This window comes from Theropithecus gelada, chromosome 5, assembly GCF_003255815.1.
Source record: "Theropithecus gelada isolate Dixy chromosome 5, Tgel_1.0, whole genome shotgun sequence".
Classification (NCBI taxonomy): Eukaryota; Metazoa; Chordata; class Mammalia; order Primates; family Cercopithecidae; genus Theropithecus; species Theropithecus gelada.
Window position 1 is genome coordinate 103,123,375 of NC_037672.1, and position 24,323 is coordinate 103,147,697.

General features: G+C 36.6%; 1 protein-coding gene and 1 long non-coding RNA gene across 2 annotated transcripts in view; both read left to right on the top strand.

Moving 5' to 3' along the window:
- Positions 1 to 1,528: 1,528 nt before the first annotated feature.
- Positions 1,529 to 24,323, top strand: part of ARHGEF38 (Rho guanine nucleotide exchange factor 38) — a 125,335-nt gene continuing 102,540 nt past the window's right edge. The window contains exon 1 of the mRNA XM_025386214.1: positions 1,529 to 1,868. Within this exon, the coding sequence (XP_025241999.1) occupies positions 1,673 to 1,868 (196 nt within the window). The 5' untranslated portion in view covers positions 1,529 to 1,672. The remainder of the gene's footprint in view (positions 1,869 to 24,323) is intronic.
- LOC112625036 lies at positions 10,371 to 21,093 on the top strand. The gene is made up of 3 exons (XR_003119511.1): positions 10,371 to 10,425; positions 12,080 to 12,142; positions 20,758 to 21,093. It is a non-coding gene; the product is annotated as an uncharacterized LOC112625036 (long non-coding RNA).

The following is a 24,323-nucleotide window of genomic DNA, read 5'->3' on the forward strand; positions in this document are numbered from 1 at the left end:
GTACTATATCTAAATAAATCCCTGGTAGCTACCAGGCAAATATAAATAAGTGTGTATATGCATACATACATTCAAACATATATAATATTAGAACACAACTGAGGCATTTTGACATAAATCCAAAAAAATCCTTTTATATTTTAGAGGTAAATATGCCTTTAAAAGTATTTATTAAATGTACTTGGGAGGATTTTTTCAAAAAAGACTATCAATTATATGAAAGAAAAGCCATTCAATACGCCAAGCTATATATAGATGTCTCCTTAATGGGTGAAGATTTGTCATTTATCTTTTAAGATAATTATGTAAATTATATTCAGCCCACACATCCTGAGCTGCGAAATGACTTTTATATCTTTCTCCTCATTTATAAATCTTTTCTAACAGAAGTTATGCAAGATTCAGACTGGTCAGCACACAGCTGGATTTTGGTGGTCCCTTTACAATAGGAGAGAATCCATGTTCCTCCTTAGGGCCTTTCTTTTCCTTAATGAAGGCATACAGAGCACTCAGTACATTCCCAGAGCTTCTTAGAATTCCTCCCTTGAGAGATCTCAGGAAATATGAGGAAAAACAACTTCAAAAAAAAAAAATTAATGAAAGGCCTATCACTGTTCGCCATTCTCTCTTTCAACAGCTTCCCTATCCTTTCTACTTTCTAGAAGTGTAGTGCCTCTTCAGTTTCAAACATTTTTCCTCTTCTTATATTCCCAAGGTGAGATGCCCTTTTCTGGGACTACACCTATGAAAGGGACAGGGAAAAGATCTTATAGAAATTGAACCCTGACACGGGGCTTATTTTCCTAAGGACCAGAACATAGAAGGACAGGGTGGGACCATGGAAGGATTAATTTCAGGCAAGGGCAGCCTGTGGAGAGTGAGAAATCTGAAAAGGCTCTAGGCCTCTATGGGCATTCCCCTCCACTTCTTTTGCCTGCTGCCAGATGACTCTCACGTGTGAATCCTTATTTCCTCAGGAATGCGGATCAGGGTTTGGCAAGTATGTTTTAAAAAAATAATTGTTGAATGTTCAATGTTCACAGGAAGAAGCATAATTTCGAGTGTGCACAGTAATCACTGAAAATGATTCTCTACTCACTGTTATGATGCAAATGCAAATTCGTATAGCCCTTGCACTGACTCCGTGGGTCACCTGTGAGTAACTCTAGCCAAAAAGCACGCACAAGCCCCAGTCTGCTTCCAGGCAGCAGACCACAACATAGTGTCCTGAGCGCACCTGCACACACCCATGGGCACACATTAAACCCATAAACGGCGGGTTATGCTAACGTGTACTTCCTTCCTCACTGCCTCACCTTGTTCACTTTCCTTTTTCCCCACCCCTCACCCCACACAATGGGATTTTTGTTTGCTTCAGTAGCATGTGACAGCGCAGTCCCTGCTTTGCCTAGCTCTGTGCTGCAAGTCTCTCAGGTAACAGGTGGCAGCTTCCCCTGTTGGATTCTAGGTTTAAAAAAGAATGATCTCATGTGGGTGGAGCTCTGGGACTTCGTAGAGGTGGTGGCAGTCACAGCCAGGTAACCCTAGAGTGAAGCAGTTTAGTTAGAAGGGGGCAGATAAACTCGTCATTCTAGTGGCTTTAACCCTCACCCTGAGGCGCCTTAGCAACCAGTCATTGCCTGCAAGCCTCTAAAGCTTGTCTTTGCCTCATATGGATCCCAAAGAAGCCACTGGGAAAGAAAACATGGTCACCAAGAAAAAGAATCTGGCCTTCCTGAGGTCCAGACTCTATATGTTGGAGAGAAGGAAGACTGACACTGTGGTTGACAGCAGTGTTTCTGGGGACCACTCTGGCACCTTGAGGAGGAGCCAATCTGACAGGACCGAATACAACCAGAAATTACAAGGTAACCAAAAAGAAATCAATTGTCCCAGTTACTGCACTCCCTGCTCCATTTCTGCTATGTTTCCATTTGCAAAGAAAACACACAAGGCAGAGGAGAAAATCAAATACCACCTCTCCTTCCCACAAAATAAGAAGATGAAAGTAACTGTGACCTGTAAATTATAGGAAACAATTTTTATCATGTGATTCAATGTTAAAGAGTCAATTCTCAATTACTCTTAATATTGCTGGGGTGTTCTTTTTTTTCCTGGTGAGGGTAATCATTTTTCTTCTACCTTCTTCTTTTCTTCTCCCTTCCCTACCCAACTTAAGAAGTGGGAAACACTAGAAAGCAAATAGTTTAGAAACCTACAAAAGATTGCTTATCTCAATGAGTAGATATGTGATATTACACCATGAGATCTATCTAGGTAATTATACTGAACTGTGATTGTGGTTATCTTAAATAGGGGCATGAAACTATAATCGTGTCTATGAAAAAGAAGGAATGTTATAGTCAGAGAGATGGTATAACAAGATTTGCTGAAATTCACTTAGGTGATCATTTCCTTTGAGTAAATTGAATAATACTCAAATATGGTAAGAAATGTTTAGGAGGCTTATTTTGAATGATATTTGAGGAAATAACTTCAGTTTATTTTGTGATGGTACTAAGATAATTTGGCACAGTTATAATAGCACATCGTGTGTTTCAGGGCCTTAATCTATATCCTGTCCTATCTATCCTTTCTTTCTCTCCTCTGTTTCCTGAAGGTCATTTTTTTCTAGTAAAACTTCATTTTGATGTTGATACTGGGCAGCATTTTATGTCTTCTCTTCAGTACCTGTTATGTGGTCCTCCAGAACTTGCCTCTCCTGCTTTTAGCACAAGGTGTGTTTGACCTCTCATCATCCCACCGTGAGCTGTCGTTTTGTATTTAAAAACTATGATGAGGTCAGAAAGACCGACAGGACATGCTTATATTTAACAAATCTCTTTCCACAAATATGAGCTTAGATTTAGTTATGCAAATAAATTAAGTTAAATAAGTTACATTAAGTGCATTTAAATTAAATCTAAAAATTATTACTATAAGTTAATATTTAAAAATAACGTACTGGTAGCTCAGGACTAAAGCACAGCATCAAACTTATCCTCAAATACTTTTTTTTTTTTAAATGAGGGAGAGTGTTGTTTAATCTTTGAAATTAATTTTTCTCAAGGCAACGGATACATTGGAAAGAATGGATGTCTTAAAATTTCAACTTTTATTTTAGATTCAGGGGGTATATGTATGTGTTTGTTACATGAGTATTTTGTGTGATGCTGCGGTTTGGGGTACAAATGATCTCATCACCTGGGTACTGAGCATAGTACCCAGTAGGTAGTTTTTCAGCCCTTGCCTTTCTCCCCACTCCAGTAGTCTCCAGTATCTATTGTTGCCACCTTTATGTCCATGTAAGTCTAATGGTTAGCTCTCACTCATAAGTGAGAACATGCAGTATTTGGTTTTCTGTTCCGGCATTAATTTGCTTAGGATAATGACCTCCAGTTGTATCCATGTTGCTGCAAAGGATATGATTTTGTTCTTTCTTATGGCTATGTAGTATTCCATGATGAATAGGTACCACGAGAATTTAAAATCATACACATTTAGTTTCTAATCCTGGTTCTTCAACTTACTACCAAATAGAACTTCAGCAAATTACTTTAAATATCTGAGCCTCAATTTTCCTGTCTGTGAAAGTGGGACTAATGATACTTGCCACATAGTGTTGTTGGGAGATTGAAATTAGATAATTACATAAAACATCTAGTATACTGGCCGACAAATTTTAGGAATAATGGCTACCATAATGATAAAACAGAACTTGCCCAATATTAATCGAAGTTTGTATACCTTATTTCTCTTTTTCAATTATTTCTTGTCCTTTGATAAAGAGACCACGTCTAAAATTCAGGAAAAGCCCATTGCTTTATCCCTAATGACATGCTTTTTCTATCTGAGTTTCACTAACCAGCATCTATCAGAGTCTCTATTAGCAAAATAAAAATAGAAAATAATTTTTGCTACTGACAAATTTTTGCTTACTACATTTACCTAAAAAAATAAGTCTATGACCACACAATAGAGCAGACATGGGTTGGTTACTTTGCAGAAGACCTCAGGCTTCTTACGCACTTCATTTGATTTGTGGCTTTCTTGTGCTCTGTTGGAGTCTTTAAAGGTGGAAGGCAAAACTCAGGAGTTAACACATACTTCTAGTCTGTGCTTGAGAAAAATCACCAAGAAGTATAGAGGAGCACATAAGCCATAAAGATAGACTGGCCTCCTGATAAGTAACATTTTAAAAATGTAACCCTTAAAAAAATCCAAGTCTGATTATTGAATGCCTAATAGAGCTTTTAGCATGGTTCGACTAGAACAGCTTTGGCAACAAGGGAAGGCATTTTCTCATTAATGTTCAAAGCAATCAGTTCTGTGTGTTTGTTCTGTGGCCTGTACAATACCCATTATTATGCAGATGAGTCCTAAATCACCTTAAGAAACTCTTTATTATTCAAATGTGAGGGCTTTTCCTTCCCCTTTCTTGGAACTGGTAGTCCCTGGGAGGCACTGAATAAACACCTGGAATGGTTAGAGCCCTCAGATAGATGGCCTAAAGCTCTTGTGAGGTCAAAGAGTGCTTTCAAATACTGGAATTTCTGGCAACACCACATTCCTCAAATTATTTAGCTGGTTATTTGATTAGTTATTTAATTGGTTGTCCTTCAATGCTGTATTACTTGAGTAAAATTCACTGTCCTAATTCTCTGGGGAAGCAAGTTCTCTGGGTTCTGGAAAATGTAAGATCTTTCTCTGGCGTTCTTGAGCTTGTCTTTTAACTCATAATACATAATCTATCTGCTCAATTCAATTTCTCACATCACTTTAATAGCATGAAACTGAAGTTGTGATAACAATTTTTAAAATGGTACGCTGGCTGAATTAAAACGATAGAATATGGCTCCAACGAGGACATACTAAAATCTTTGCAGAAGATTGTGATCACATCAACATAGTCATTCCTACTACGCCTCGAGTCGTACAATAATAGAAAGGCTACCCTTAGGCTCCTTTACTCCTCGAACAGATTAATTCAGTTGACTAGCATTTATTGAATATGTTATACCTTGTTCTTTGAAATTAATTTTTCTCAAGGCCCTTGATACATTGGAAAGAATACAAATTATAAAATCATACACGTTTGGTAAATTGACATTTATTGAATGTTTTATATGCTGTGTCTTGAGGGTTAAAATGAAGAGGAAAAACAGAATATGTGCCAGGAATTACAACTACAAAATCATTAAGAAAACATGTCTGACCTTTACTCCAAAGAGGCTCAAAGTCTGGTTGGGAAAGATAAGACAGGTAAACAAATAAATGCAATAAAGTAGCACGATAGAAGTGGAGGTGGGATCAGTGCGTCCACAAAAGGAGGAAATGGTCTATTCAGGACTGCATGAAGGAGGTTGTCAGAAAATGGTGTTTCTAAGGGATGATAAGGATAGGGATGAGGGAAGGTACAGGAAAGAGAAGGACATTTTAACCTCTTCACTGGATTTAGCTGTGTCTGAAATTGTTTTTGTTTCCTTGTTTATCACCTGTTATTGACTGTCGTTCCCCTCCCTTTTCTCTCCCTCCTCTCCCATACACCATGAAAGAAACCCTATCTGTCTTGTTAACTGTTTCATCTCAGCAGCCCAGAATACAGTAAACACTCAGTAACTGTTAAATAGAATGAATGACTTGAATGATCAGGCCCAAGCAGGAAACTGCTGTGAAGAAAGGCACCAAGGCCTGAAATAAGAGCCACTGTATGTATCTAAATATGTAGGGACACATGTTTCTATCAGAAAGATGATTCTTCAGTTAAATGAACATCAGAGATTAAAATGTACAGAATTTGTATAATAAGTAATTCCCAGTGGAAGCCTGTTTCATTCCCAACTCGACCTTTCAGAACATACAACAACCATATTTCAAGTATTCCTCTTCTATTTGTAACAAGAGCCAACTTAGCTTCCACTAGCTTAATTCCTCATTTCCATTCTACTGGGGGCCGTAGAAATTACCTAAATACAAGAAATTTAGTGGTTGAGTTGTAAAAACTCAGAAAGGGTTTCATAAATACTTATATACATGACCTCTATATTTGAAATATGCCTAATTTAAATAGTTATACAAAGTGTGTATGTGCATATGCAGATGTGTGTGTGTGTGTATATATATATCCAGTATGTAGATATAGATATACATGTATGTACATGTATGTGTTCATGTGTGTACTTGAGACACTTTTTTTTGCAATGATTAGACTTTTTATTGAAAGTTACTGTAAAATTTAAAGAACAAAAAGAACAAAAGTTTACTAACGTTCAGGAGTCTTTTCTGAAAACTATATATGAATTATATCACTGACATTATAGGTTTCCTCTCAGTATGGCTACTATGGACTGAATGTTTGTGTTCCTCTAAAATTCCTATGTGAAACCTAATCCCCAATGTGACAGTATTAGGAGGTGGGGTCTTTGGGAGGTAATTAGGTATTGAGGGTGAAGCTTTTGTGAATGGGATTAGTGTCCCTTAAAAAAAAAAAAAAAACACAGGAGAGAGCTTGCTTCTCTCTGCTCTCAGCCATGTCAGGATACAAGAAGGTGGCTATGTGCAAACCAGGAAGTGGGCTCTCAGCAGGAATAAGATCTGCTGCATTAGGAACAAGATCAACTTGATTCTGGATTTTCCAGCCTCCACAACTGTGAAAAATAAATGTTTGGTAAACTTAAGCCACCCAGTCTCCAATAATATTTGTTATAGCAACCCAAACCAACCAAGACGGGTCGATTACCTTTATCCTCTATGGCCACACTAAACTTCTGTTTAATTTTCTGGCCAATGCATATTTTTGTTTATCCAACACCAGATGAAAAGGTGAGAATATATGGGTAAAATGCTATTACCCATTACCACTGCTGGTAACACAAGGCAAAAATTACTTCTCCATTTCATGGTGGGTCTGTGGTACTTTCTATTTTTGCAAAGGCTATTGTATCATTCTCATTAAGAATGATTATCTTTATGATGCCCAAAGTTGTCTTACTATGGTGCTAAAGATGAACCACCCTACTGCGTGAACTTTATACAAAATAACGTATTGTGCCATGTGGGGACAAGGAGCTCAAATAATAAATTAGACTTGGTAAGATTATGAGGCCATTTAATTTAAAATGTTTTTTAAGAATATAGACAGTCTGTCAGGAAGCAGAAATTAACACGGGAAGACTTGCTGAGTTTTGTTCAAGGCTAAATGAAGAATGGAGTAAAACAAATTGTCCAGCTTCCTGTGCTTGTTTCTATCCCAGTGCTACAAACCCTTTTTGTTCGTGTCTGTTCTTTGATTAGTGAGTAGCTCCTTCCCCTTTATCTTTATCTGTCTTCATACACTCTATAGTGAAATGGGAAGTATTTGAATCAGTAATGTGACACCAGTACAAATAGGTGTGTGTCATAGTTTGAAGGGCGAATCTTTCTAAAAGGCAAGACGCTGTAAAAACTCAGTAACTTTTGTCTTACTTCAGGCATAGAAACCAGTGTAAAGCATGGTATTTTACTTTCCTATTTTTTTCAGTAGAGGCATCTTGCAGTTTTTAGAAGGACCATTTGTGTCAAATAATGTGTGAGTCACAGAAGTTGAGACTGTTTGAGCTATTCTACTACTACCACATTGTGATGGGCAAATTTATTCCTATGTTTGACTGATATGACTTTAGGCGTAACTTTCTTAAAAGTAGCAAACACAATTTCTAGTTGTGTTTTTTGTTTGTTTGTTTATAAAAATTACGGGTTTATCAAAATGAGACACCAAGCGGAAGAAGGAATGAAAGAAAGGAAGGAGAGAGAGAAGGGGAGAGATAGATAGAAACCAAGCAAGCAGCAAGCATGAATAGAAATATACCTTAAAATAGTAATATAGCTGGAGAAAAGATGGGAGAAAAGCACCCAAGCTACATTCATCTTTGTTTCTGTTGACACAGGAAAAGAAAAAAAAAAATCTCTGTTTATAGAATTACTTTTTCTTGATGCCATAATCATGTTAACATCAGTACCTTTGTGAATATTGATTTCTTGATAAAAGTAAAATTATTGCAAGAGTTACTAAATTTATAAATAGCATCATTCTTAGAAATAGTCAAGACTCAAAGTTATGGCTTATTTGGGAGTCCTACCTTCACTTCTAGACTGTATCTGAGACTGTGGAATTTTCTGTTCAACAGGTCTCAGTACTGGCTCCAACATTTGCTTGGACCTCTTCTTATCCCACGTTCTCAAGGGCAGACTGTGGTTGCTGGTGTGCATGCTCTTAGGCCTAAGGGACAATTGATTACGGAGGTGTTTCTGGAGCTGAATCATGCTGGAGTGTTCAGACCATGCCTACCAGGTTCCTCTGGGTGGGAAAGCTGGTAGAGAGAAGAGCAGGGGGTTCAAGCCTCAAGACTGGGTAGGAATGCATGTGTCCCATGGCCCCCTGCCAAATTTTGGCATAAAACTCTGAGGGATATGAGAAATCTAAATTAGAAATTGGCCTTTCAGGTTGTTATAAAATATATTTATCAAGACAGAAGGATATATCACATTTTATTTAATAGTTTGCCAGCTTGATTTGTAACTTTTGAATATGCAGATTTGGTATGTTGGCCTCTATATGTATCCTTGCTGCAGGTCCCACAAAGGAGGCAGCTATGTGTGGTTTTTGACTGTAATCTATTTCAGGATATAACCCTTCTTCTACACTAGGTTGTGAAAGTAAGAGGGAAGGCAAGGGAAGGGAGAGATTGAGTATTAATCTTATGTTACCTGCTAGGAACTATGCTAGCCAGACACTGTCACACACACTGTTACTGAATCCCAACATCTCGTCTCTTCAGTTCTGATTTTATCATTGAGAAAAACAGGTGGCAGGCCTTGGGTTTGAGATGTCACATGCTTGAAATATTTGCAAAATAGAATGAATTTAATTAGTTGACTCAGTAGGTATTTTATACATATGATTTACTAAGAAGTCAAAGCCATTTGATGGTTGCAGCACATGTTTTGTAATGTGATGACATTTCTCCGCTACCATAATAAAGCTTAACTTGCTGTTTTTCACTTTGGAATATATATTCTTTCTTTTGACTTATAGTGGCATGTCCCTGCCAGAGTGTCACTGTTTAATAAATACGTTTTTTGTTTAGTTGTCAGGGAACAAAATTACAAAGGTAGGTTAAGCAAACCTGTCTTATAGTAATAGCTTAATGATCTCCATTTCCTGCTTCATTGAGTATCTTGACACTGAAACTCATCTTTCTTTAATTTTATGCCTGTTGTTATTTATTTGCATCTCAATAAAACTTAATATCTATCAGAATAACTGAGAGTCCTATTCTACAGCAATGAGAAGAGGGAATACATTTGCAAATGAAAAGAATGGAGTTGTATGGGGGAAACAAGCAACTTTTTATCTGAGTAGGTGATATTTCAGTAGAATTCTATGAAGTCAGCTTAAATTGTGAGTCATAACTTAAATGCAGCAGGAACATAGAGTGCTATGATTAAAAGCCTTTGTCCAAAGTTTTCTGAACAATTTTTTTCTTGATTAATGAATCAGAGTATAAATGAATACTCTAAGATACCTGCATTGAAGCCCCCAATAGAGGATGCAATCTTAGACTGACATACAATTCTCACTTAAAGAAGAAAACTTAAAGGTCATGTCATCTAGCTACTACTCTAAGTATTGTGAGTCATTATAGCACCTCACAGAAACTGTCTTTCCTGAATGCTTCTTAATGTTAGGTCTCCAATGTCCCTACAAAAAGCCATCACAGATTTCTCCTTCTGTGTTTGTTGTGAAATGGTTGATGAAGACATTGTTTACCTCTCTCAGTGCCATCCAGATTTTATTCAATGGAAAATTGACTCTCCTTAAGAATAAAAACATATCCCCTCCCAGATAAAAACAAGCCATTTACTATATTTAGCTGCTGGGAACTTAGGGTCAAATTTGGTTTTGTTCCCTGGCCTTTATATTAGCTATTTTGTCTGTCTAAAAGTTTCTTTCCCATATAGGCAGGGTCTGGTGGCTCATGCCTATAATCCCAGCACTTTGGGTGGCCAAAGTGGCTCTATCGCTTGAGCCCAGGAATTTGAGACCAGCCTGGGCAACATGGTGAGACCCTGTTTCTACTAAGAAAAAAAAAAAAAATTGGCTGGGTGGTGGTACATGCCTGTAATCCCAGCTACTCGGGAGGCTGAGGCACAAGAATCACTTGAACCTGGGAGGCAGAAGTTGCAGTGAGCTGAGATCGTGCCACTGCACTCCAGCCTGGAGTCTCAAAAAATAAAAAAATTTTAAAAAAAATAAATAAATGACATAATAAAATAAAATAGAAGTTTCTTTCCCCAAATCTCTGCAAGTGTGGATTTTTATCACTGAAGTATCTGTTCACCCTTTTTGGGAGTCTCTCCCTGACCATCCGACCTAAAGTGATGTAGGTGAGGAAATACTTTTCCTCTATCCTCTTAAATTCTGTGACCAGGACCTGTGAATTATACAGACAAAAGACATACTAACAAAAGAAAAAGCATACAAGTTTTACTTGAGGTTAATATTTTTATGTGTCATGGTGGGCTTTGTAGAAAGAAAGAGGTAAAAACCTCAAAGAAGCAGTTAGACCTAGGGGCTTATATAACATTTTAACAGAGTCATAAATTGTGGAGATATGATAAAGCCAAAGTAAAAGAGTTTAGGGTTGGGGAAAGAAATTGTGGAAAAGTGACTAGGAAATAATGGGAGAAGCTAATGGAAGATAAGGGTTATTTTTGTAAGATTTGTTTGTGTAGGCTCATCTCTGTGTCAACTCCCTGTCTGTGATGATAAGAATATTCCCTTCTTGGTGATACAGGGAGGGCACTTTTCTCATGGTAAACTTACACTCTGCTTTTAAGTAAAAAAGGAAAAGGCAGAGAGCCCTTCCTGCGTCTGCTATTGAGCATCTCCAGCTCAAAATAATCAATATCCCAAAGTGGCATATTTAGGATGGCGTGTTCTGATCCCCCTCAGTGGCTTTCATACTACCTATTACTCTATTAAATTATACTGCTTTATTCTATTTTTGGCTTTTGCTGTCAATTGAATATAACTCTCCTTGGGGAAAAAGACTTAGCATTTAAGCAATGCCTGGTATACAGTTATTCTGCTCAATGACTATTTATTGAATGACTTTATAATATCCAATGAATAATTACAACTACATTGATCCTGATGACATACTTGCTTTTACAATTCTGTCATTCTCACTTTCCCACTATGTAATGGTAGTTAACTTTCAGTTAACTTCTTTACATTCTTTTCCTGTAAAGAAAGATTATAAATAAATACAAAATACATTTAATTAAAGAAGAGAATAGAGTTTCCTGACCAAGAAAAATAGGATCTCTTTTTAAATGAATTTATTCAACAAATATTTGCTAGGTATTCACATGTGCCAGGTATGACTAGATCCTAAGAATATTTTTTTAAATATCAGAAGCACACCCAGCCCAATGAGTGAGACAGGCTGTGAACAAATTATTGTAGTAACATAATAAGTGCCTGAAGTATACTGCAAATTGGGTTTCCGAGTTGCAAATTCTGAAATAGAGATTAGGGTGGAGGGGACTTACTAGGAAACATTCTTGGACCACCACCTGGGGAAGAAAAGGGAAGGACATAAGCCTGGGGAGAGGGAGAGGCCGAGCTGTGATGTGGTCTCATTGGAAGCTTTAGCCAACTCTGAAGGGAGTTCTAAAGATGGATGATTTTTTGGAGTTGTCCCCAGTGTTGTGAAGGACCTGGGCCCTTGTATCACACTTTATGTTTGGGGATGTGGCTATCTTGGGAAAGGGCATGACCTGAGAGGTGCTCTCATCTGGGATAATTCCTAAAGAGGGCATATCTGCTGGTTGTACTCCTGGCAGCTGAAATAATAATTTATCCTTTCCTTTAAGGGGAACTAGTACTAACATGGCATCCACCACATATTAAGTGGTTATTACTATTAGAGACATAAATAAAGCAATACAGGAGCTATGATAAGAAAGAACTTAATTGTACCTCTGAAATGCCAAAAGAAAATACATTGAAATCTGATTCTTGAAATCCAATTAGGACTTTTAGGGCAGAAGGCATTCCAGGCAGAGGGATTATGCTGGTCCTCATGCATAGGACAAGGTAATAATACTAGTTTTGTGTTTGGGGATTTCTAAATGGAAGAGCAGGTACAAACACCAACTGAACATCTGTAGTAGGCACTTAGGTGTAGTACGTCATTTCATGCCCTTAGCAACTTTGCAAAAAAGTTATTGCCATATATTTATAGATGATAAAACAGAGGTTAAGAGAGGTATAGGCATTCTCCCAGTGGTCACATAGCTATTAATAGTAACTGGTGAAGTGAGAGTTTTCCTGAGGTACTGCTTGGCTCCAAAGTCAGTGCTTTTTCAACTATCATGCAATTTTCCTGTTCTAACCTTAGTTTTTAGTAGTAGTACCTGTTTTGTGGTTTGCTCTTAAGAAATCGACTGATTTTAATAAATCTTTGAACAATACTCACAAGCATCAAGAGAACCGTAAGTTCTGCCAATACATTCATCTGCAATCTTGAAGTGAACAGTGACCAACAAGTATTTTTCAGTAGCTGTGTTATTTTATGCTTCTCAACAAAATGTTCTATATGCTTGGAAATTAGAAAGATACGCACTTGCATTGAATAAGGTCTATACTTCACAGAACCACTAAAATATTCTACTCTAAAAAAACAAAACTGATTATCTGAATTATCTAGTCTTCGAAAACTCCTTGTCATCACTAACTACAGAGTACTTACCTGGATTAGGGTGCTTGGTGAAAGACTGGGTCAGAGTGTCAAACGACATGGCTCCTTTGCTTAACACTCCTCATTGCTTTTCATTTTTCTATAGCTAGCAGCAGTACCCAAAGAGGGGAATATATAAACCCCAGGAGATTTTACAGACAATCTATTGTGCAAAGAAAAAAATAAGTTTGTTTTTCAGTATAGCTCTTTGAAAATATTTATTGTTGTATATGCTTCATAATGTGTATGATACATTAATACTATACATATATTAGAGGTGTATACACAGAACAGTTTAACTGACACAATAAAAACATTTGCAATGAAATTCTGACACACTACTACATGGATGATCATCAAAGACATTGTGCTAACTAAAATAAGCTAGGCACAAAAGGACAAACACTATGTGATTCTACTTATATGTGGTACATAGAGTAGTCAGATTCATAGGGACAAAAAATAGAATGGTGGTTTCCAGGGGTTGGGGGAAGCAGGAAATGGGGAGTTATTGTTTAATGGGTAGAATTTCAATTTGGGAAGATGAAAAAGTTCTAATAATTGCACAATAATGTGAATGTATTTAATGCTACTGAACTGTTTACTTAAAAGTAGTTAACATGGTAAATTTTATGTCATGAATATTTTGCCACAATAAAAAATAATTTAAAAGTTTGGTGGCCCCTGGTTTGCAGCATTAAAATGGAATGTAAGGCTTTTCCCAATTTGACTCTGTCTCTTCTCTGGCCTGGAGGACAGTGTTACTTTTGTCAATGAAAAGAGTCAAACTCTGTGAAATATTTGAAGATATTTATTCTGAGCCAAATATGAGTGGCCAATGACCTATGACACAGCCCTCAGGAGATCCCGAGAACATGTGCCCAACGTGGTCAGCCTACAACTTGGTTTTATACATTTTAAGCTTGGGTCAGGAAAGGTGGGACAACTGGGGGCTTCCAGGTCATAGGCAGATTCAAAGATTTTCTGGTTGGCAATTGGTTAAGTTATTATCTAAAGACCTGGAATCAATAGAAAGGAATGTCAGAGTTAAGATAAGGGGTTGTGGAGACCAAGGTTTTATCATACAAATGAAGATCCCAGGTAGCAGGCTTCAGAGAGAATAGATTGTAAATGTTTCTTACCAGACTTAAACAATCTGTTCTGTGGGTCTTCAGATCAGTTTTAATGTTAATGTTAATTCAGCTGTGTCTGAATTCGAACAGGGATGACGGAATAATGAGGCATATCCAACTCCCCTTTCTCATCATGGCCTGAATTAGTTTTCCAATTTAACTTTGCAATGCCCTTGACCAAGAGGAGGGGTTTATTCAGATGGTTGGGGAGCTTAGAATTTTATTTTGGTTTCCATCATGCAGGACAGTTCTACTTTGGACTGGTATGACTTGATTAGGAGGGCTCACCCCCATCCCAGTTGTTTTATAAACCCTGACTCATCTTTCTATGTCTAACCTTCTCAGTCATTACCCCTAAAGGATATTCATGTCTCACGCCCTCTCTATATGTCACATAGTTGGTATTTACATGTCAATGTCTCTCTCAGTTGAACTTCTTGAAGACAGGCATATTTATATCTATAGTGCCTAGAAAAGTTGGTATGTACTCAATTACTATGTTTGTTGAGTTAATGAGTGAGTAAATGAATACATGAATAAACAATCAATGAATGGTGTGGCAGTTGTGCGGTGAAAGTCCTGGTGAATAAAGGAGGCCCTTCTCCGTGGCTCATTCCATCTCAGCCAGCTCTTGATTACCTCTTCTCTGGCTTCAGGGTCACAGCACCTGGTTATGAATCTAACTCAGCTGAAGGAATTATTTATCCATTTTTCTCATGTCTCACATTTCTCTTCTCTATACTATGTTCTGTTGAATCATCCTTTAAAATTCTGCCATCATTAGCAAGGGCATAAAAAAAATCACATCTACCCATGTACTGGAGAACTGATAAGTTATTCCTCTGAACATAGTATCACATTTTCATAACCAGATATAGATATATAAATTAAATTATTTTTGTTCTGAGATAATCAAACATTCTAAGTGATTTTCTCATTTCCTCCTTTCTGTTAACCAGATCCATACATCTAAAACTATAAATAACATATTTGAAATACTCAGCATTTGAAGAGCTTGTTAATGCCACTCCAATCAGACATTTAGGATTGTCATTGTGTTACAATGGTGCTACTGTTTTTAAACTATTGAAAACTTTACTAAATATTTTTTAAAATACTGCAATTATAATCTCATAGTATGCTTTTGCTTCTTTATTATGAGCATTTCTGCATAGAAGTAAAATATTAACTTAAGATGTAAAATTACATTGCTTTTAATAAACGAATCCTTGGAAAAAAGTCAGAACAACTCTGAGAAATATGAAGCTTCATTAAATTGCAGTTGTGAGCAAATATTTTTAAGTGTTTGTTTTTTTATATATAGAATATAAGAATCATACAATTGTAGTTAGATTTTTCTTTCAGTGAATCATAAATCAAATAAGATTTTGGAATGGGTTAAATCTGTAAGAAAAGCTCAAATTCTATATCTTTTTTGCTATGTGTTCTTATAAGTGTGTGCAAACGAAAAACAAAAAAAAAATTCAAATCATAATTTGATCTTATTTTCAAAATATCCTTTTCCACATTTATATGTTTACGTTCAAACCCTGATGACCTTTTCTGCCCTCATATTACCTCATGTGTAGTAAAGAGTATGTTAATATATTCACTGTGTATACTATATGCATATATAATGCACACTTATGAAAAATATATGTGTGTATATACATACACTGATGCATCAATCACTGTTTTGTATATAGTGTTTGGAACCTGTGTCCTGCAATAATTAACTAAGTTGAACTAAAAGAGTCTGTTTCAATTGGTTGAAAGGAAAATTAACTCTGTTTCTCATTTTTCTAAAATGGGTAAAAAATGGAGAATTGTATTCCTCTACATCTAAACCTATATAAAAGTTTTAGTGATAAAAAGTGGTGTGTGGAAGCAAGAATGCTCTGATAATTTTCCCAGAAATTATTTCAAACTTACCTTTACCTTGAATTCATGCAGTACTGGAAGAAAAATCAACACAAAACAAAACAATGATAGGATCAGCCTTCACTATTGTACCATGACTTGCTTCTCTTTAAGTTTCTGCTCAAAAATCACCTTAGTAATGAGGTCTTCTTGACCTTTCTATACAATAGTAACCACCAGCAGCACCTGCTTTATTTTTCTTCATAGTGCCTTGTCACTATCTGGTAGCTATATGTTTCCTTATTAACTGGTTTATTGTTTCTCTTCTTCATTAAAATTTAAGTTTCATAAGGGCTGAGGTTTTTCTCTCTTTTTTCTTTTTTTTTCATTGCTCTATTGCTAGCATCTAGAACAGGATTTCTCAATATTTATACTACTAATTCTTTGTTGTGGGGAGTGGTCCTGTGCATTGTACGATATTAGCAGAAGCATGACTACCAGGTGCTGGTAGCCACCCCTGACCCCAGCCGTGAGAACCAAAAAACAACTCCAAACCTTGCCAAACATCCTCTGGGGTGGGGGAGATGTACAATTGCCAGATTAAGAACCACAGGTCTAGAACAATGCACGGCACAATGAACACTCAATAAATATTAGCTGAATGAAAGAACAAATGGATAAAAGCAGTATTTCTTATGCAGCCAAAATTTTGCATTCTCAATAATAGAACAATCACAAAAGAATAATTGAATACAGGGAGGCCTTTATCAAATCAAGTTTCCCTTCTATTCAGGGCTCAGAATCTTCCCCTTTTCACTCATCTTCTGCTAAAGACTTTAAATAAAAACATTTTTGGAAGCACTCATTTATTTAACTACTAATTGCTCTGTCTGTGCTATGCTGTTCACTGTTGGAGCCTGTAAATTCAAACCAATGCCACTTAAGTATTTTTCAAGACACATAAGCTTTGTTTAATTCCTTTTTGAAATCCACTAATCTACTTTTTGTGCCAATTAGCAGTCAGAGGAAATAAATCACATGCCCTTCCAATGAGGATAAAATATTCCCAGCCCCAATGTTTGAGCTTTCAAATTCAGAGTCGTGGAGGGTCTGTTCCTCCACATTTTCACTTAATACCTCACTGGCTCCTCTCCAAACCCTGTCTGACATGCAATTATTTTCAACCTATTTCACAGAAGGCTGCTCCATTCATCTTTCTGTGGGTCATATTTCCATTGAAACTGATTTTAAAAGATAAAAGATTTTACTGTGTGAAACTTATGTCGGTAGGGTTCAACGCAATGCTAAGCCAAGGTTTTTTTGGGTTTATGGGGGCAGATATGAAATTGGCAGCAGGGAGAGGGATGAAAGAACATTTATAGTCATATCTGGGGGTTTCGTAATGATCTGTCTGGAATAAAACCGTAGATTGAATTATGGGTGGGTGTTTGCACTATGGGTAGAAAGGGAATTGGACTGATAGAGGCAGGGAGGGAGTGTTGGTCAGAAGTTCTGAACTCAATTTCTGGCTTTGTTACTTGAGGTAGAAGACTTACTCTCTCTAGAAATTAGCTTCCTTTTTTAATATAATGAGATAGAGCTGAGCAGAACTTATCACCTTATCTCCTCTGCCTGCTCTTTTCCCATTGTTCCCTATTTCTTTAAATGGCACCGTGACCCAGTTAACAAGTCAGAAATCTGAGAGTCAGTTTTGACTTCTCCTTTACCCTCCGCATTGATTACTCACCAGTTCATGCTAATTTCACCTCTTGAATTTCTCTTGATCTGTTCAGTTCTTTCTATCTTCTTGGCAATTAGACTAAGCTTAACTCCCTCCTTCTTTCCCCTAGTGACTAGACTGTCCAGGCGAAGAGCCACTTCAATACTCACAGGCTTGCTCCTCACCCTCCCCTCCCAAATCTAGTTCTGTGGAGGCCAAAGTGATCTTGCTAAGAGAATCTAATGATGCCCCTCATTTATTAAAAAATTCCTCATTGTCGAGATCTGTCTCCTGAGAATTTCTTTAGACTCATCCCCTTTTCACAACCTCTATCACTTGTAATTCAGCTGCCCTGAGCTGTTTTCACATCTTTTTTTTTGCCACCAAGACTTTAAATACACTATTTCTTTTGCTCATGACACTTTTGCATCTCTCTTCACCTTGTGCTACCTCTTTCAGATTTCAACTGTGTCACTTCTCCAGTAGGACTGACATCCAGGCTGTGCTATGCTTGCATGAGTCACAGGTTATTATAATTATATGTGTACTACAGTTTTAATTTTTTTAAATTTTTGTGGGTACATAGTAGGTGCATATATTTATGGGTTACATGAGATATTTTGATACAGGCATGCAAGGCATAGTAATTCCATCAGGATAAATCACCTCAAGCATTTATCCTTTGTGTTACAAATAATCTAATTAAACTCTCTAGATATTTTGAAATGTACAATTAAATTATTTTTTATTGTAGTCACCCTATTGTGCTATCAAATACTGGGCCTTACTTATTCTTTCTATTTTTTTGTACCTATTAATCACCCCCCTTTCCTCCACTATCTCCCCCAAACTACCCTTCCCAGCCTCCAGCAGCCATCTTCTTTTTTTTTTTTTTGAGATGGAATTTCGCTCTTGTTCCCCAGGCTGGAGTGCAAATGGCACGATCTCGGCTCACCGCAACCTCCACCTCCTGGGTTCAAGCGATTCTCCTGCCTCAGCCTCCTGAGTAGCTGGGATTACAGGCATGCACCACGACACCCGGCTAATTTTGTATTTTTAGTAGAGACAGGATTTCTCCATGTTGGTCAGATTGGTCCTTAGGGCATCCTCCTGCTCTGGCCTCTGAAAGTGCTGAGATTACGCACCTGGCCTGCCATCCTTTTATGATCTATCTTCATGAGTTCAATTGTTTTAATTTTTAGCATCCACAGATAAGTGAGAACATACAAGGTTTGTCTTTCTGTGCCTGACTTATTTCACTTAACATAATGGCCTCCAGTTCCATCCATGTTGTTGCAAATGATAGGATATTATTCTTTTTATGGCTGAATAGTAAGTACTCCATTTATACCAGTTTTTAAATACTGACCAATATTTTAAAATGCAAGGTGATTTGTTTGCAGAATCTTTCTGGAATAATTCTTAATCTTTTAGATTTGTCTCACTCAACTCTTAATATAACAGCAGTGCTTTGGCAACTCGACTTTATAAAATTGTTTCAAAACATTAAAGCAGTTTTCACAGAAACATACACATGCTATTTTACTCTCATATTTCATTAATTTATGTAAGTTTAGTTAAAGTAATATAATTACAAAGAAGTACAACTGACATAATGAGGTCAGTTGTTGAACACAATTAAATCTTGAAAAATATACCCCTTGATTGTTAAGTGGAGAAGTACATAGACATCAGTTTGTGTATTTTAGGGAGAGAATGGAAAAATGTTGATTTATCTTATGACTTTAATACCCTGTCTTTACTTCTAGATTATACATATCTTGATGATAAGAGCTGTTATTTATTCATTATAGTATACACAACACAAAGCACAATATCAACTCAATAACCAATATATTATTTTAAAAATTAATATTAAATTAGATATAAGGTTTTTTAACTCCAAAGACTATGGAATTTGTAAAATCGTTAGCTTCAAATTCTAATATTCTTTGATTTGTATGTAATCATAAACATATTCGTGTTGTGATGAAATTATATATTAGTTAATGGCCAGGTTCTTATGTTGTATTAACTTTGTGTTCTCCACAGTCAAATGACTGTGAAAGTTGCTCAATAAGTATGTATCAAATGGTGTATGTGTGCCTGCCTGGTGGGTTGTTGGGAGTATGAGAATGTTCCAACATTCTCGAGGTATGTCTTTATTAGCAGCATGAGAACAGACTAATACATACTGCATTTTGTTTATAAAAGTGCATATTCCTGAAAATTATTTTTAGGGTGAGGGCAAGTGTCGTTAAGTAAGGCATTAAACAAAACCTTAAGCTTGGTATATGAAATTATTCACTACAACTATTCTTTACTAAGAGATCAGTAAGATTTCAATACAATTAAGAAAATCTAAATTCAGGATTATTTATTGGTAGTTATTGAAAAATAATATCAGAGGGGAAACTTAATCTAAGTAAACAATGACTTAGAATTTTAAAAGTAATAATAAGTTGTGTACTTTAGCAGGACACAGCTATTTAATCATCTCCTTGCCCATTAAACTTGTTTGAAAAGCGCATTTTCAGTGAATTCTCAGCAACTTATTTGCATTGATGATTTAGCTTTGGGGTAAATGGGAGAGATTCAGATTTTTAAAATTCAGATGTTATTACATTATGCCAAACAACATGCAAGGGCTATATCCCTAGCTCATTTGAATTCAGCCTGAATAATAGCAGTGCACATTAGGCCTGGTGTTGAACCGACTTTGTAGCAGTCTTTGCTGTTTTTGCTTTTCCCAGCCAAGGAGGGCAATTTCCTGATAGATGCTCAATTTCCCCTCTTGCCCTTGGAACATTTCCAAGGAAAAGTAAAAGAGGGAAAGCAGGTGCAGCCATTCAGAACCAGATACAGAATAATGGCAAGTAAATCATGGTCATAAAAACAATGACTGACATTTTTTGAGAGATTTCTGGTGTGTCAGACATTGAGTTAAGCAATTTTCACACTTTATCTCACTTCTCACAACCTCCTAGCAGTGAGCAGTGGTTAACATCCAGGTTCAGGAGCCAGACTGGCTCAGATTTGAATCCTGGCCCGCTACTTTCAGTAGTGTGACCTTGGGCAAACTACTTAACCTCTGTGTGTGTCAGCTTCTGCATGTGAAAAAGGAAGGGAATATATATACATCTTACTGTGTTTTTGTGAAGATTGAAGAGCAAATGCAAAACAAACTCAGTGTTTGCACTCAAAAATGTTAGCTTTTATTATCATTAATATAATTATTATTGTTATTCTCCTTCTACAGTGAAGCAATTCGTGAAGCCAGATGACTTGGTCCAGGTCACACAGGAAGTGGGTGTCATTGCTCAGAACTAAACTCTGTGCCTCTCTGTTCAGCAAAATTCCACTACATAGAACATAATGTACTATGATCACAACAGTTCCAGGCAGGGAGTGAAGAGAGAGAGCCCAGACTTCGGAGCTAAGCACATAAAATTTGAATCCCAGCTCTTCTGCATATTCTATGAATCACTGGATATATTTACATACACTCACTGTATTCAGTTTCATCTCTAAAATTAGCGTAATATCCCATTTTTAGAGTTGTGAGAAAGATAATAAATAATGCATATTTTAAAAACTGGTAAATAAAAAGTTCTTGAAACTGGTTGCTCTTATTATAGGCTTTCACAATACATTATAATCAAATATAATTGCAGTAATTCTGTATAATGCTTTAATATCAAAAATAATTTGGGGGAATATACACATTTATAAACAAAATACAGTATGTATTAGTCTGTTCTCATGCTGCTGATAAAGACATACCTGAGACTGGGTAATTTATAAAGGAAAGAGGTTTAATTGACTCAGAGTTCCACAGGGCTGGGGAGGCCTCAGGAAACTTACAATCATGGCAGAAGAGGAAGCAAACACATCCTTCTCATGGCGACAGAAATGGGAACTATGAGTGAAAAGGGGGTAAAAGTCCCTTGTAAAACCATCAGATCTTGTGAGAACTCACTCACTGTCCAAGAACAGCAGCCTAGGGGTAACCATCCTTATGGTTCAATTACCTCCCACCAGGTCCCTCCCATGATACGTAGGGATTATGGGATCTACCTTTCAACATGAGATTTGGGTGGGGACACAGCCAAACCATATTGTGGTATAGATACACAATGGAGTATCATCAGCCTTAAAAGGAAAGGAAATTCTGATAACTTGATACAACATCAATGAACCATGAGGAAAATGATACAACATAGATGAACCTTGAGTACATTCTGCTAACTGAAATAAGCCAGACACAAAATAACAAATAGTGTATGACTCTACTTATATGAGGTACATAGTAGTCAAATTCATAGAGACAAAAACAGAATGATGGTTGCCAGGGTCTGGAGGGAGGAAGAAATGCATGAGTATTGTTTAATAGGTATAAAATTTGTTTAGAAAGATGAAAACATTCTGGAGATGTTTGGTGGTAATGGGTTGGCCAACAATGTGAATGCATTTAATGCCTCTGAACTGCACACTTAAATATAGTTAACATGGTACATTATATGTCATGTATATTTTACTACAATGAAAAAGTCAGAGAAAAAATAATATATCCATCTATAGGAGGAACATTTTGTTATTAAAATTATTGAAATGAGAATTGCAGTCCTAAAATGAACTAATGCCTTTTTTTTTTTTTTTTTTTTTTTTCTGAGATGGAGTCTCGCTCTGTCACCCAGACTGGAGTGCAATGGCACAATCTTGTTTCACTGTAATCTCTGCCTTGTGGGTTCAAGTGATTCTCCTGCCTCAGCCTCCCAAGTAGCTGGGATTACAGGCACCCACCACCATGCCCAGCTAACTTTTTGTATTTTTAGTAGAGATAGGATTTCACTGTGTTGGCCAGACTGGTCTCAAACTCCTGACCTCAGGTGATCTACCTGCCTTGGCCTCCCAAAGTGCTGGGATTACAGGCATGAGTCGCTGTGCCCTGCCTGTTCATGCCTCTTTAGGAAGATTTTTGATCTTTTGCGTTGAATTCCTCCAATAAGTGACTTCAGTCTTTATATTTCATAATAGTGAGGAGTGCATGACTATTCTTACCCACACATGTTCCTATTCAAATTGGCAGATGAGTATTCATCAATGTAGATAGTATTCTAACAATACTGTCAGAGGAGAAATAATATTGTTGTGACACCAAGGGAACATTTTTATTATACACATTACCTTGAAATAACATTTTTGCCAGGAAATTTGATGCAGCATACATATGGTGCCTGATAGAAAGAAGCCAGGTGAAAGTACATTAGTCCTGTGTGCTGCACATGATATATAGTCAAACAGCCTGTGAGATAGAAGGATACCATTAACTATGAAGGTCATTCCATCACCAGTATAGTGTTTGGAACAAAGATGTATTCAGTTATGCTGTTTACTCTATTTATACTTCAACTCCTCGTCTTTATAAACCTACCTTTCTATGTGATTTTTAAAACTCCCAGAATACTTTTTTTTTAAGAAGAGAAGATCTGTCTTGTTTAAACTGCCTTGCACTCCAAATTCAAATCAAAACCATTATGAATTTTAAAACATGACTTCTTCTGACATTGAAACTTTTCTTTTTTTCCAATTACTACTATAACTGTTAAAATTTTGGAAAAATATTTTAGTATGCCCAGGAAGCCTTGCTATGTCTATTCTATTTGCATTTGTTTCATAGTCTCATTAGGTTCATTTTCCCCCTAATTTTTCATTTGTGGTAAAATGCACATAACAACATTTACCATTTTAGCCACTTTAAAGTGTACAGTTCCGTGGCATTAAATGCATTCATAGTGTTCTGCAGCCCTCACCACCACCTCCAGCACTTTTTTCATCTTGTAAAAGTGAAACTCTCTAACTATTAAACAATAACTGTCTCTTCTCTCCCATCCTCAGCCCTGGGCAACCATCTCCATTTTCCATTTCTATGATTTCGATTATTCTAAGTACCTCATACAGGTGGGATCTTATGTATTTGCCCTTTGTGCCTGGCTTTTTTACTTGCCATAATGTCCTCAAGGTTCATCCAGGTTATAACATATGTCATAATTCCCTTTCTTTTTAATGTTGAATAATATTCCATTTTCTGAATATTCCACATTTTGCACATCTATTTATCCATTAAGGGATACTTGGGTTGCTTCTGTGTTTTAGCTACTGTGAATAATGCAATCCTACCAACAATGCTCGAGAATTCCAATTCCAGTTTCTCCACATCCTTGCCAACACTTCTGGCTTATTTTTTAAAATATATTAGCCATCCTAATGGGATGCAAAGTGGTATCTCACTGTAGTTATGATCTGCTTTTCCCTTATGATTAGTGATGCTGAGCATCTTTTCATATGCTGATGGGCCCTTTGTATATTTTCTTTGGAGAAAAGTCTATTCAAGTGCTTTGCTCATTTTTTATTCAGGTTGTTTATTTTGTTGTTGTTGTTGTTGTTGAGTTTTGGAGCTCTTTCTACATTCTGGATATTAATCTCTTATCAGATATACAAATATTTTCTCCTATGCTGTAAATTGCTCTTTTGTTTTGTTGATAGTGTCTTCTGATGCACAAACTTTAAAATTTTCACTTTAAATGAAATGAAAGTTCAACTTTTCTGTTTCTTCTTTTGTTGCCTGAGCCTTTGTCATACCCAAGAAATTACTGCCAAATTCAATATCATGAAATTTTTGCCCTATGTTTTCCTTTACGAGTTTTATATTTTTAGATTTCTGATCCATTCTGAGTTAATTTTGTATATGGTGTTAGATAAGGGTCTAACTTCATTCTTTTGCATTCAAATATCCAATTTTCCCAGCACCATTTGTTGAAAAGA